This window comes from Sceloporus occidentalis, unplaced genomic scaffold, assembly GCF_023333645.1.
Source record: "Sceloporus occidentalis isolate IW3139 unplaced genomic scaffold, rSceOcc1.0.p SCAF_5, whole genome shotgun sequence".
Taxonomy (NCBI): domain Eukaryota; kingdom Metazoa; phylum Chordata; class Lepidosauria; order Squamata; family Phrynosomatidae; genus Sceloporus; species Sceloporus occidentalis.
In genome coordinates, this window is record NW_028316985.1 from 97919997 (window position 1) to 97936215 (window position 16219).

The 16219-nt window shown below is 40.5% G+C and overlaps 1 protein-coding gene across 1 annotated transcript in view; it reads right to left on the reverse strand.

The window, feature by feature from the left end:
* The window catches only part of VWF (von Willebrand factor), a 248454-nt gene extending 232503 nt beyond the window's left edge, over positions 1-15951 (reverse strand). Inside the window, exons 1-6 of the mRNA XM_089527208.1 lie at positions 15867-15951; positions 15035-15172; positions 12355-12457; positions 11829-12037; positions 8765-8889; positions 57-273 (exon numbers count right to left, since the gene is read on the reverse strand). Coding sequence (XP_089383334.1) covers positions 57-273; positions 8765-8889; positions 11829-12037; positions 12355-12457; positions 15035-15172; positions 15867-15951 — 877 coding nt within the window. The remainder of the gene's footprint in view (positions 1-56; positions 274-8764; positions 8890-11828; positions 12038-12354; positions 12458-15034; positions 15173-15866) is intronic.
* Positions 15952-16219: the final 268 nt, after the last annotated feature.

The window sequence follows — 16219 nt, forward strand, 5'->3', positions numbered from 1 at the left end:
CTGAAGCAACAATCTCTAGAAGTCACTGAATCAGAATTTCCATGTTCAAAACTTACGGCAGGCACTGCTGGCTGCCCATGCTTCTAGAATCACCCCTTGCTGGGCACAGCTTCTTGCATACTCCAAAAAAACTGGGCAATGGCAGTTCTTATCCTGGGCACATTTGCACATGTCTTCTTCACATAGATGAATAAATTGTTCTGGATCAACCTCATGATGGCATTTGGAAAATATAGTTGATGTCTTTAGCAGTTGGCAATTTTCTATAACAGCCTGCAAATAAAGAAGAATCAGAACAATTAGAAATGTCTTAAAACTAACCTCACAAAATAGGGCCGAGAGTGGGAAAGGATGTTACAAAGGGACTCTTCAGATGTTTTTGTATTCCTCCACACCATCCACACCATGACTTGTGGCTTGAGAGAGATCAGCAGTGGCCTTCAGGTTTGCGTGCTCTGTCTTCTGCTGAGTTTATCCACAATGTGAGAAAAATTAGAATCATAGAATTATAGAATTGGACGAGACCACAAGGACCATCCAGTCCAACCCCCTGCCATGCAGGAAATCACAGTCAAAACATCCCCAACAGATGGCCATCCAGCCTCTGGTTAAAGACCTCCAAAGAAGGAGACTCTACTACACTCAGAGGGAGTGTGTTCCACTATTGGACAACCAATCCAGGTAATCCTGAAAGTTATTTTTCTTAGAGTGACAGGTGGAGCTAAGTACTTCAACAGTCTCTATAGCAGTGAGAAAGAAATGTATGTTCTTTCTCACAATCTCTGCTTAGGGACATTCTCTTGAAAACAGAAAATAAGAGAAAATAAGAGAGAGACCATGTATCCTGAATAATGAAATACCCAGGTCCAACAATGAAATAAGTATGCATTGGGTAATAAATTGGCAGATTTTAGTTCAAGGGTCATTCAGATTTCATTAATGCATTCCACTCTCTTTAATGCATACCTTACATTACTGGAGACTAGGGCTTTGTCTACATGGGCCAAAGCGGCTGTTTCCCACCACACACCCATACACTGTTCTAGTGTTGTCCTACTTGGACAACACATCCCAGTGCACATTCCAAACCCTAGTTCTAGTGTGAGCAGTCTGGATGATATTTGGCATGTTCTGCAGCAGAACCAGGATATTACAGACTAAAAATGGTTTAAAATAATATACTTCTTGCTTTGGATCTTCCATGGAGATCTAAAGCCCTCTGTTTCCACACTGCAACAGCTGTCTCCATGGGTATCCCACTGAGCTGCCCAGCATGTCCGCCATGGGTCACTCGTTCTGAGGTCAGAATGAAGCACCCAACATTATGACTATCAGCTCATTTTGATCTTAGAACTGAATGACCCACTGTGGCAGAGGGATACACTGGGCAGCTCAGTGGGATGCCCATACAGACAGCTGCCACAGCGCTGGAAAGAATCATAGAGTTGGAAAACAACCCAATGGCCATCTAGTCCAATGCTCTACCGTGCAATAAACACAATCAAAGCACTCTCAACAGATGGCCATTCAGCCTCTGTTTAAAGACCTCAAAAGAAGAAGAACCACTTTCCAAGGTCAGGGCAGCTGCAGAGGCAGGATACTCTGTGCTGCCCCCAGAAATACACAGGTTTTTTTTTTTCTTTATGGAAATACATGTTATATGATGGTAAGTATTTAGAATCTCTATGAATTCTCTCAAGTCATATACTGCAATTTATCATACTATAATATGAAGTAGGTAAAATTAATGGTGCCAAATTCAGCAGGAAAAATTACAGAGAAAAATTAAAATACAGAATCAACTATGTGAAATACTTTAATAATAAAATAAATAATAATAATAATATTTTTTATTTATATACCCCCTTTCCAACAGATAAAGACAGTTTACAAAATGCATAAACAATTACATAAGCAAGTACATAACACATACAAAACTAAAAAATCATCCCCTTAACTAAATACAGTTAAATTAATCAAAACGCAGTTAACATCAAAATACAGTTAAATTAATTACTTTAAAATATATTAAAATATACCCTTCCCTACCAGCTAAATGGACTGGTCCTTGTCCTTGCTCCCTCTGAAGCATCTCCCCCAAAGGGGTGGTCACCCCCACTGGCAGCACACCCACCACAGCAGGCACCTAGCATTTATCCCCTTCCCAAGGAGAACAGATGTTCCTGGCTGGGTACCTGAGGCCTGGTCCTGGCAGGAAGCAGTCTGAAACCAGCAGTCAACCAGGTGAGATGGAGCATGCAGGTAGCAAGCAGCAAGTCCACACAGCAGCAGGACATCTCTACACATCTCTTTCCTGGGGTGGTGGGGCGACCTGTTTTTATCTTAAGAAGTCCTCCCCCTTAGAAAAGAACTGACGAGACAGCAGTAGGAATAAGAGGAAAAGCTAGAGACTCCCTCAAATGGCTGCCCTTCTTTTGGGGCACTGAAGCCTGAGGTCATGCCTGGACCTTTGAAAAAGGATTCTTACACACACACATGCACAATGTAGGGAGAAGAAGCAGAAAAGGCATTCACATCCACCGCAGATGACAGCAGAATGGGCAGTATGAAAGCTCCAATAAACTGCTAGGATTCAGTAGCATCTGGATGAAGTGAAACTATCCTAACCAGATCAGCTCCACTCCACCTTGATGCAAACACCCATGACAGTAGATTCAGAGCCTGTCTTTGAGCTGTTGTGGCTGTCTACAACACACCTCACTCTCAGACCTGCCTGGCTTCTTTGACCCTTTTCATGTTTCCTCAGTGGTACTTCTACCTATTTTGTAGGAGATTACAGCATTACACACTTCAAGTGTTGCTATTTTACTTTAACTGCTCTGGCTGCCTCCTGCTGCATTCTGGGATTTGCAGTTTAGGGTGGGGCATTTAGAATATTCAGCCAGAGTTGTTTTAAGTCTCACTGAACTACCAACTTCAGAATGCAACAGGAGGCAGGCAGAGCAGTTAAAGTAGAATTAGCAGCACTTTATGAGTCTAATGTGATAATTTCAATAGAATCCTAAGATCATAGAGTTGGAAAAGACCATGAGGACCATCAAGTCCCTCTCCCTGCCATGCAGGAATATACACTCAAAGTACCTCTGACAGATGGTGTGACAGAGTTACTGGGCAGACTTGGTTGGTTTCTTGACAACCAATCACTGTTGTGGCTGATTGTGAGGGAGGGGCTGCAGAGGAAGGAGTAGACACAAAAGGCAGGAGTGAGTGACTGAGTTCACTTGAAGGACTGATGAGAGTTGAAGAGGACTTTAAGAGAGTTGAAGGGAATTGAGTTAAGGGAAGGTTTGAGTTCAAGAGAGGTTCTTGAGTGAGAGTTCTACGGAAAGGTTCAGATAGGGAATCTGGCTAGACTTAGGCGTTTATCAGACGGGGTCTTTGCAGCTCAGATCCAGAGCATCTATGGATCGGGCGATTCGCATTCACGTGATAATGAGAATGTATTTTAATACCTGGTTGCTTTAAATGTGAGCCCCTTCCATGGGGCTTCCGTGGGACTTCCAAACTGAATCCTTACTGGCTCCTCATTTTGGCGAGTTTGCTAAATAAGTGGATTGGCACGATTCGCATTAGGGCTTGGTTCGAACTCACTGTGAATTGGTCTGGTGTGGAATCCCAATTTGCTTGTGCTCCTGAACACCATCGCAAGACCCCTGGGTTGCAAATCTCCCATGATGCCCTGGTGGAATTTTGCCCCATTTGCTTCCGGTGGCCCTTTTCCCTTTCAGGGCAACCAGGGCTGGGAGTGATCATCGCTCCATTGGAGCTCTCTTTCTCCTTCCCTCTCCTTCCCCGCTGCACCTTCTGCAGAGCAGCCTGGCCAGCAAGCGCTCTCTCTCCCTCCCTGCCTCTCTCTCTCTCACACATACACACATACACACACACACACACAAATACACACACAGCTTCTTTGTTGTTGGTGGTAGTGATGTGTGCACCTGTGTGTGTCAACTGTAGGGCAAAAATCTGGGGGAAATTGTAAATGGGGGGGTTGAAAAAGGTAGAAAATCAATTATGGAATATTTTATTTTATCATGATTCAGGAAAACCAGAGCCAAAAATGGTCTTTATCCTAGTTCTTTTCATGGGCCTCTAGTCTGCACTCAAGTCATTTCCAGACTTATGCCAACCCTAGTCAGAAAGGGTTTGATTTTGCCATCCTCTGAGGCTGAGAGAGTGTGACTTGCCCAACTGGTTTACTTGGACGAATTGTTCAGAGGGGGTTCACCCTTGCCATCCTCTGAGATTTGGAGAGTGTGACTTGACTTGCTCAGTGGGTTTTTTTTTTTTTTTTTTTTTACACCCAAGCAAGGGGTCAAACCCTGGTCATCCTCCACTGCTGCCTCTTGCAGCACTTCCTCAGATGCATCTAAGTGCTCCAAAATATGTCTTTGAATTCTATTATTATTATTATTATTATTATTTGAAAGAAAGAAGCTGGCAGCATGAGCTTTCCTAAAGTCTGCTTCCTCAAATGCATTTAGTCTCAGAGGTGCAACAAGATCTCTATAAGGATGTATATTAATGTTTTTGAAATAGATTATTTCCTAATGCAGATGCAGAGGAAAGGGATTTCAATCCAGATTATAGATATGAATGAAATGAAACATGAGGCTGGAGGGAGAGATGGAACTCCCAGAATTCCATAGCACTGAACCAGGACAGTTAAACTGGAGTTAAACTGGAGTGTGGATCTAACCTAAGAAAAGGCAACTGCTACAAAAGGAAGGAGAGATGTAGCTGAAATAGATGAGGAGAATGACAAGAGGATAGATATAGATGTGGACTATCTATAACAATCTATAATAAGGATTTGAAGAAGCACCATACTGTCTCTCCATTTCTCTGCTTCACCTATGCTAATGACATGAGTTTTACTCCCACTGCTACTATCACCATCACCACCAATGCAGAACTGAGCTGGCAATGAGTTCTTGAAGCAAAATCTCTATGATACACCACCGTCTTTGATTCTTTCCCATGAAACATGTAACGCCCTTGCACAGCTCATGCTCATTTAAATGAAGGTAGTGATTGTGAATATCCCAGAAGACTGCTTGCACCAGTGGCAGATCTGAATTGCACTCTGCTGGCACTAATAATCTTCTGCCTATGGTGGCCCACATTCCCTTATGAAATGGCAAGGCTGACTCTGTCCAAAGTGAGACTATTCAAAAGTGGATTGAACTGAAAATTACACCTCAAAAGTCCCATATTGTTTATACACAACATATATACAATAACAATATAAATATTTGTATGTACAGTGCTGTGTAAATTTACAGCGCTTTATAAATAAAAGTTAATAATAATAATAATAATAATAATAATAATAATGATAAATGTTTTGAAAGAGGAAACTTTCTGGTTCAGGCTACAGAAATGAAACTGCTGTATTTTGCAGATTCAGGAAGCTTTTATGGCATTTTCAAACTTTAATATATTTGTCCTCAAAGCAAAACCTTGTTCTATTAATAGCAGTCTAGCAAAACCAATGCCTGCTGAAGAATTTTGATCTTTTACATGAAGAACACAGCTTTCTTTGTTTGTCAGCCTCTGACTCAGTAACAGAGGACTCTCCCATTCCTCTGCTCATTCTAATGTGCCATTGTCAGCTGTAGATGACAGAGAACAATAACTGTGATTCAGATGAAATTTTGCCTACTACCCGCCTGTAGAATTTGCTTTGTTCTTTCATTCTCTTTGCATACTGTTTGTAGGGCTTCTTTGACAAGTGCTTCATAACTCTGAACCTTTCCAATGGCTTCAGCTGATGTTAAATATGTCTGCTGCACCATACCCGTTACAGAATTGTGTGAGAAGTCCTGTTTGGAGCAAGGAATCTTTCAAAAATATGGACAGTCAGACATGGACAGCAAAATGGATTGATACAGATGTAGAGAATAGACAGGTTGGACTGGGCTAAGTACCAGCCAATCACGAGCCAGCGGCCTTCAGCCAATTGCATACTGGCTGGGAAATGTTAAAAGTTCCATGCTGGGAGTTGGGATGGGGCAGTTAGGGATTGTTGAGTCCAAGAGTGGACGGTGTTCTGAGAGTTCCAGAGTGAACTGTTAGCTGGGGTTTGACTGTAGACCAAGACGGGGCTGTTAGGTCCAGAGAGGGACCTTAATATATTTGGAGTCTGAATTGTGCTACGTTCGGAAGATTCAACTTAGGGATGAGTTTGTTTTTTATTGTATTGTATTTTTTATTGTACTTCCACTGTTGTTAGCCGCCCGGGATTCCTCGTTGATTGGGCAGGATACAAATAAATTATTTATTATTATTATTATTATTATTATTATTATTATTCAACTGGTCCAAAATATGGCAGCCAGACTGGTCACAGGAAAATCAAAATTCGACCAAATAACACCCATTCTGAAATCTTTGCACTGGCAGCCTATTGGCTTCCGGGTACAGTACAAGGTATTGGTCATTACCTATAAAGCCCTACATGGCTTGGGTCCAGGTTACTTGAGGGAACACCTCCTCCCATATAATCCTTTCCACACACTCAGGTCATCTGGGAAGAATTTATTGCAGCCAAAGAGAACTAGATTGGTAGTGACTTCCCAGAGGACCTTTTCGACAGCCACTCCGAAAATTTGGAATGGTCTGCTGGAGGAGATCAAAATATTTATCATTTGAGATAATTGGTATATTACAAAACAAATATAGCATCCTGGGTAAAATGTTCATTTTGATTATAGCAACTCTTCCCAGGAAAGACAAGTTGTACTTGTCCATTTTACTAAGTCCTTTTTGATTTCTGACCATATTTTTACATAGTTATTCTGAAAGAGTTCTTTGGCGCGTTATAAATGGGCCTTTAATACGCCCCCGTCACGTGCTAGGGGTTGGCCGAGGACCTAGCGTCCATACCGGCTTCACCCCTAGCACGTGACGGGGGCGTAAAGATGGTGGCGTCCTAGACACACGGGCGCCGCCATCTTTACATGCTGGATGCGTTGCGTCCGCACGTGTCGCCCCGGAAATGACGCCGCAAATGGGAAATACTGGGGGTGATCCCGTGGTCAGGAATACTAAAAGAAAAGGGAATTCAGATTGGATGGGTGTTTCTCAAAAGAGAGAAACTGAAAGCACAATTTCAAACAGTTCAAATGAGGAAGAAAATGGGATGTGTCCAAAAACCCCTAGAATGGATGACAAAATAACTTTCAACAGAGCTAAGTTTTAAATGGAACATGTACTGTATAAGTAAGGGAGAAGGGAGGAAATCACCAAAGAGGAATTCAAACAAATAGCTAGCACATCTAGGGGTAAAGTCAGAAAAGCTAAAGCACAGAATGAGTTCAGGCTTGCTAGAGAGGTTAAGAACAATAAAAAGGGCTTTTGGGAAACATACAGGGGTAGCTGTGTTGGCCATTTAAGAAATGCAAACAAATGAAAGAGGTAAGTCAGGGGTTTTAACCATGCGATAAGCTCCTTCCAACTCTATGATGCTGCTATCCTATTATTTCTTCTTTTGCTGCCTGGGGGCAGGGATAAGTCAGCTATCCTCCACTGCTTGCCAAACAAGAAAGGAGGGAGTAGGGAGAAAAGACACTGACACCATGTGACTTCCCAATGCAGAGAGTACCCTATTGCACTTGAGGACTAATGCTGAGGCAGTATGTTTGGATGTTTATTGATGGGTTTTTCCCATCTGTAACAAGGTGTGCTGTAACAGCACTAGTAGGGCAAGGCAGTAACAATATAGAAATGGTATTGTGAGTATTGCAAAAGGAGCTTTTATTTAACTTTAATTATGGTTTCTTGCCAAAGAAAACCTGTGATAGGGTCGTCATAAATTGGAAATGACTTGAAGGCACACAGCAACAACAATCAAAAAATTAAGACTTAGAAAGCCACCTATTCAGGAACTAGATAAGATCCTCAAATGTAAATATACTATAACTGAATACCAAAATCAGTATTATATATATAATGCTATTTCTGATTTTATAGTATTGGTATGCAAGCTGGATATGAAGAAAACTGACAGGAAGGAAATCAGCTCATTAGGAATGTGGTGCTAGATTAGAGTTCTACATAAATATACATTGCTAGAAAAATAATAAGTAGGTCCTAGAGCAAATCAAGCTTGAATTCTTCCCTAGAAGCTAAAATTACTAAGCTAAGGCTGTCATACTTAGGACACATCATGAGAAGACATGGCTCACTAGAAAAGATAGTGATGTTTGGCTAAGTAGAAGGCAGTAGAAAAAGAAGAAGACACTATTTCAGGTAGATGGACTTACTCAAGGTTGCCATAAAGTGAAGCTAATAACAACAAGAAGAGATCATGTTGAACTCCAAAATCAGTATTAAGTGCTGAAGAAAAATTAATTGCCCTCCAACCACTCAACCCCCACCCCCACCCCTAAATGTTGAAAGTGATAAGAAAGAAAACATGCTGGTATTGGAACACCTTCTACTTTTACTTTTATCACTTTCAATGAGGTTTGGCATCTGTACATTGACATCTATTACCTCTCACCAACCCAATTTTTAAAAAGCTTTTCATGGAAAATGCATGCATCCTGGTATTTAAAAGCATACTTTGAAATGCTTTGCATAAAATTAATAATAGCCCCTGAGAAAGTGGGAGTTTGGAGTTTGTACTTTCCAATATAACCAGCCACTTCCTATCAACTTTACAAATGGAAGCAACACAGCTCAAGGGGACCTGTTTAACATGGTCCCCTTGCCACTAAAAGAAGGTTACTGCACCAACCTTATCTGCCATCTCAAATGAGATGTTGCAAGTCTGGCTTGGTGGGGTCACTCGCTGGCATGTCTTTTCTTCTTCGTTCTTGGCCCATGAATTAGCAAAATTGTAGCTGTTCTCTTCCAGAATACCTGCAATTAAAAAAAGGAATAGAAGTGCATGAATCTGATAGCCTGATTATACTCTGTGAGTAAGAACAATAGGTAATCTGTTGAAAAATATCCAGTTACAAAGCAACAGTCTCTTTTCAACTTGTTTCCCAGAATAAAGAGAATGAATGAACCCTCAGGAATAACTATATTTGTGCCTGTGAAAAGCAATGCCAATTGGATAGGTTCTTCAGAAAATAATTTACTGTTTCGAAAGATGCTATATATTTCTCCCATGCAGGAACAGCTTTAATAAACTACACATATTTGCATAAAAATATAAGAATATTCATAATGATGCAACTTAGATGGGCAGGATTCTGGAAATATTGGTCTATCTGTGCCTGGTTCAACATTTATTAACTGTGACAGAAAATAAAATCAATTCTATTATGAGTTAAATATGAATTTTTCCTACACTCACATAATTCCACAATTAAATTATTGATTATATTATTAGATAATTAAATGAGGGAACAAGCTAAACAGTCAACAAATATTTCAGTCCCCTCCATGATTCTTTGCCCATCTCTTTTTTGAAAATAATAATATGGAGACCCCCAACATGAAGCCAAATGCCAGCTTAAGGGACTGGGGTCATGTGTTGGCTCTAAGAAATTATTTTTACCCACACAGCAGAAGGACTCATGGTAGCTGGATTTTTTCCCCCTGGATGTGCATGTGCACATATGCCAGCATGCTTGCTACCCTAAAAGATAGGGGAACTTGGGGTCCCCACCAACAGTGTCCACATTTCCTTGGTATTTTGTTTGAATTGTCAGCTCATAAGGAGGTCTGTGAGAGGAGGGTAACTTTAGGAATCCATTCACTTATGGACAGCAGAACTAACTTCATAGAGACTCTGGTTTCAGTGACTATAAAGGTTTTGTTTAGGAATGCGCAAAGATGCACACAAACACACAAAACCATTTCAACCTTAAATAACCATACAAGGCTAACAAAGAGAAAGGAGTGGAAGATAGGATAGTGAGAAATAAGGAATTAGAGAGATAATTACTAATCCTGAAGATAGGTCCATGAAAAGTAGAGCTTGGCAAAGACAGCATCTGACAGCTACACATTGAGAAAGTGTGGTCTGCTGAATAAAGGCCATTAGATTATGCATTCCATGGACTACTAAAACATTGCTCGATCTCCCACTCTTTGGCAAATATTTGAAATTCTTAACTAGCAAAGGGCATATTACCACTTACAACTGTCCTTGGTATCCCATAGTGAGTAAACACAGCTTTAAGCCTACCAATCACAGTTCTTGCAGTCTTTTCTGGTAAACCTAATACTCCAGGAAATTTTGAAAAGTAATCAGCCACCAACAAAGAAAAGGAAAAGGAAAATTGTCCTGTTCAAAAATATCTACACCCACCTACTCTGTTTGTACTTCAAAAATCTCAAGTGGTTTAAGTCTCTCCTTTTGATTGCTTGGAGCTCATGATGTAAAGAATATTTGTCAATATTCGAAAAACAATAGAGATATCTGTTATTCAGAGATTTCGAAAGCTTTTTAAAGGGAAGACATTTTGTGCACTTCTCAAAAATCCTAGCATTGGAAGTCCTAGCATTGGAAGGGATTCCCAAGGTTTATCTGAACCAACCCCCTTTTTGGATACATCACACTCTCATTCATGGATATTCTGAACTCTCCTTGCCAAAAAATTTTTTAAAAAATGCAAAATAAAAGTAGGTTTGCCTTAGCATCACCTTGAGAGAGTGGAGAGAGAGGTTTGTCATGCCCTGCCTCTGAGGCTGAGAGAGTGTGACCCTCACAGAAGAAAAGAAGGGGCGGGTGGGATGCAATGGCAGGAATTCTGCCATGGATAAAACCTAGCATTCGAAGACATTCCCAGGGGTCATCCAAACCCCCCCTTCTACCATGAAGGAATACCTAGGAGTTGTAGTTGAAGCTGAGAGCCTGTGACTTGCCCAATGTCACCCAGTGAATTTCTATGGTGAAGTGAGAGACTAGAGTGCTAATCCCAGTTCAGCCATGTAACTCCAAAGGATGACATTGGCTAAGTCACACTCTCTCACTCATGGATATTCTGCACTCCCCTTGCCAATTATTATTATTATTGCATGACCTTAGCATCACCATGGGAGAGGTGCAGAGAGAGAGTTGGTCATGCCCTGCCTCTGAGGCTGAGAGAGTGTGACCCTCACATAAGAGAAGAAGGGGCGGGTGGGATGCAATGGCAGGAATTCTGCCATGGATAAAACCTAGCATTCGAAGACATTCCCAGGGGTCATCCAACCCCCCCTTCTACCATGAAGGAATACCTAGAAGTTGGAGTTGAAGCTGAGAGCCTGTGACTTGCCCAGGGTCACCCAGTGAATTTCTATGGTGAACTGGGAGGCTAAAGTGATAATCCCAGCTCAGCCATATAACTCCACAGGGTGACATTGGGTAAATCACTCTCTCTCATTCATGGATATTCTGCACTCTCCTTGCCAATTATTATTATTATTATTATTATTATTATTATTATTGCATGCCCTTAGCATCACCATGGGAGAGGTGCAGAGAGAGAGTTGGCCATGCCCTGCCTCTGAGGCTGAGAGAGTGCGACCCTCCCAAAAGAGAAGAAAGGGCGGGTGGGGTGCAATGCCAGGAATTCTGCCATGGATAAAGCCTAGCATTTGGATCCCCAGGGGTCATCCAACCCCCCCCCCCCCCCACTTCTACTATGAAGGAATACCTAGAAGTTGGAGTTGAAGCTGAGAGCATGTGACTTTCTTGTTTGAATTCCTCCTTGGTTATTTCCCCATTTTTTCAATTTTTTAAAACATGTTCCATTTAAAAATTAGCTCAGTTGAAAGTTCCTTAGTCATCCACCCTAGTTTGTTGAGACACCTTCCATTTTCCTTATTATTTATCTTGTCTCCTGAGCAATATGTAATCTTACCTTCCTGTGTCATGAAATCATCTTCAGCAAAGGTATTGAAATTACCACAGAGCCCACAAGTCTTATTATAGTGGTTTTCTGCAAGGATTATCTGGATGTTCCCACTGATGTCAGCCTTTGCCACTAAGCCGTGCTCTTCACTGGATAACTTATAATAGCCTGCCTCTTTTTCTATAAATACTCCATTAGATGCATAAGGTATTGAAATCCTGTTGTGAGAGAAATAAAAATTCCTTAATGTTGGATGGAACATGTAATATATTCATATTTTCATGCAGAGATGAGCCAGAGTAGTGTAGTGGCTGGCTGTTGGAATAGGACTTGGCAGGTTTATATTCTAGTCCTCACTGCATCATGATATTCAATGACAGAATTAATCTTGGGTAAGTCCTTCTTTCTCTTTCACACAGGGTTGTTGTGAAGAGAGAGAAAGGCCTTGTACAGCACTTTAAAATCACTGGAGGAAAGAGGATATAAAAAATAAATAAACAAATAACAATATCATTACTGCTATCAGAATATTTACCTTTTGTCACCTACAGTCATGGTGCCATCTAAAAATAGATGAACATCAAAATATTCTCCAAGATACAAAGAAAGACTTGTTCTCTTTCCATTCTGGTAGTTACCTTTAAAAGAAATGAAGTTATGGGTTTAATAGCTTGCTCCTCTTTTTAGGAATGAGGACTTCCTTCTAAACTCTTTCCTTGCATTTCCACACACTAAAACTAATCTTGGAATTAATATACAAATTGTTCACAATGGTTGGGCTGGCTGTTTCTGAGGTCTTTCAGTGGGAATAAAAACAGAATCCTCAACTTGGATGAGGCCACCAAACAAGCATAGCCCAGTACCAAAACAGCCAATTCTGCAACTCATGCTTACTCTGAAAAGGCCCATTTCAATAAGATGTGGTCTCAGGTGACCCAGAGCCATGCTTCGGCTCTGTATGTACACATCAGTCTAACTCTGAGTCTTGATTATAAAAGAGGAGAACTGTCACCAGGGAATGAAATGTTTATATTTTTATCACTTAAGTATGGACAAACTTTTAAACTTTGTCCATACTTCACCAAAGTTGTACGTTCTGAGACAAGTAGATTAAACTTCATTTCATAGTACCATGACATCTAAAATCCATAAACAGTGATACCTTTATTGGACCAACCAAATGAAAAAAATACATGTTGCAAGCTAGTAAACCAAGATTATGGAGATTATTGCATTGTTTTTAAAGTGCCTTCTCCCCGATGGGATAAAGGCGCATTAAATTTTAAAACTGGGTGTTATCACACTTGCCGGTGGCTGGGAGAATGCAACCCATATGCAGCCTGGATCCCAGCCATGCTTATCCACTGGTTTTTCAAAAACAAGATTTTGGCATATGGGTTGCATTCGCCTGGCCACCAACAACTGCAGAAACATCCAGTTTTAAAATTAAATGTGCTTTTATCCCGTTAGGGATAAGGCACTCTAAAAACAATGTAATAATCTCCATGACTGCATAGTTCGTGATCATTGTATTTGTGTAAGAATTGCTTTAATCTTATTTTGGCTCATTACATCACCAAATCTCAACAAATGGCAGTCATTTCTTTATCAAAAAGAAAACACCAGGGTTTAGAAATGACACTTTTTGAACAAGAATTCATAGAAGACCAGTGGCCAAACAGCCTGAGGGATTTTGGTGGTTTTAGTAATCTTTTTACTAAAAATAAATCTTTTTAAGCTTTTAAAAATATTTTAAATACTGAATGACATATGACTGGTGACAATTCCCTGTTATATTCTCCCTGCCTCTTTAAGGATGCTTTTCTCACTTCCATGCTTTATGTACAATGCATGTGTATCCAGGATACACTACACAATTTTCATCTACCTGACTGTCTCAATTTTGTAAGCAGAAGGTGCTTTTTAAATGGCCTTTGAAAGTCAAAGAATACTATCTAACATGGTTTTTTGTTTGTTTTTTGTTTGTTTGTTTGAACCAGAAATGTAAGCGTTTTGATTTTCAGTGTAGCTAGTAGCACTGAACAAAGTCTTGAGTTTTTGCAGCTTAGATGGGAAGAAGCCATTTTAACAATCCAGAAGAATGCTGCTACAGGTTGTCTGAAATGGTAGTGCTAATCCAAAAACTTAACTAGTAAAAGATAAAAGTAAAGGTTTCCCCTCTGACAATGTTGACTGTAGGGAGCAGTGCTCATCTCCGTTACTTAGCCAAAGAGCCAGGGTTGTCAAAGATAACTGTGATCATGTGATCATCTACTTGCACCATTACATGCATTTGAACTGCTAGGCTGGCAGAAGCTGGAACTAGTGACAGGAGCTCACTCCATCATGTGGCACTTGGGCCTTGAACTGTCGAACTGCTCACCTTGCAATCATCAGAGACAGCCTCTTAACCGCTGAGCCAACATGTCCCCAAACCTAACTGGACTTTTATCTGCCCTCCTGCTCTAGTATCTTTTTCTCATATATAAATGTAAACATCTATCTTAGTAATTTGACTCAAGAAAGTGAACAAACATGAAACCCAAGTATGAAGATGCTTTTAGTGGTTTAAGAGCTTGCAGGTTCATAGACTATGGAGTTGAAAAGGACCGCTAGGCAATCTTATTCAGCTTTCTGTCAATCCAGCACCTCCAGTGCTACCCCATCTATAATAGAGAGCTATCTAGCCTCTACTAGAAAACGATGCTGTTCAACTGCTCATGTGCCCAGGTAGTTGTAATGTTGCACAAAAATCTCCAGTCTTTTTGTTTCCCAAGAACTGGCATTCCTTGCACACAGTGGCTCAGCCGAGACATTTTGCTCCCTGAAACATTGGCCTCCTTATTCCCTCCTGTTCTCTGCACCTAATTTAGAACAATATTCTTAACAATCTTTTTGCACTATTTAGACACCAATTTCTGCCTCCACCTATTACTCCCACCCCAAGCCTCTTAACACATATACCCTTTATAGTTCTGTGGCAAGCAGCCTGCTTCACTGTGCTGCACTTTATGACTGACCTTGTTCATAAGTTTGGAAAGACAGAAGCCACTTGTTGGCTACACATTAAAATTCAGAGAACGAACCTCCTATGGACACTCAGCCAAAATGATTTCTGGATGTTCCTTACTGAATAACAGAAGTAACTGCATCAAAAAAGAAATTTCTAGCTTCTTGAACCAAAAACCAGGTTTCAGATATCAGCTGAAACTCACCCATGAGTGAGAAGGTTCTCTTTTGACAGTCTCCAGCAAGCAGATAACTGCAGTCACCAGCAAAGTCATATAGAGAGTCATCAAATGTTTTAATGTGGCTACTTCCAAAAAGACTACAGCGTGCAAATTCAGTTCCATCTGGAAGACAAATTTTTATTTCTATAAAAATTACAATATATTACTGTAAACTAGCAACAGGGAAGAAACTTAAAGAACACACAAAAGTAAAAATAGTAAATGCCATTTTTTAAAGAGCTATCTCAGCATATCCCCATGGAACAAAAGGAGAACAAAATATGTATAATGATTTCAATCGTGAAAATAGCTTGTCCCCAGCAAATAGAGATAACTGGTACATGGAGGTGGGGACAAACCATATAAGGTTGTTTCTCTGTCATACATTTCTTTTAACAAAACACTCTTTTATTGGGGACATTGCAGCTGAAGGAGAAAATATGTTGGATAATATTGCACTACACTCATATGGTGCTGCTATTCCACTTTTACTGCTGTGACTGCCTCCTGTGGCATTCTGGGGTTTGTAGTTTAGTGAGGCCTAAGAGCTCTCTCTGACTGAAAATTCTAAAGCCCTTTCCCTAAACTGCAAATCCTATAATTCCACAGAAGGCAGCCATAGCAGTAAAGGAGGAATAGCAGCACTATATGAGTATAGTGCAGTATTCTCTGGCCATGGTGCTTGAATGTAAGAGAATATGGATAATGTTAGATAAATAAAGGAACAACAATATAAAAATTATCTCATAATCATGTGACATAACACTGCATTCAGCAAAGACACAGAGTACAGATGGTATACAAGGAGTGGACATACAAAGCTTCCTTGTGCAAATTTTAGACAGTAGCCCATGACTGTCTATTCTGTGGCTCACATTATGCAAGTCAAACTTAAAGCGCATCAAGGCTGCATCTACACTGTAGAAACAGTCCAGGTTGACACCACTTTAATTGTCATGGCTCAATGCTATGGAATTTGGGAATTTGTAGTTCATTGTGGCACCAAAGTGCTCTGACAGAGAGGGCTCAACAACTCACAAAACTACAAATCCCGTAATTCCATACATTGAGCCGTGGCAGTTAAAGTTGTGTCAGGGTGGATTATTTCTACAGTGTGGATGCAGCCCAAGTAAGAAAAAAACTGCTCCAAGTTGGCAGTGACTGATCAGG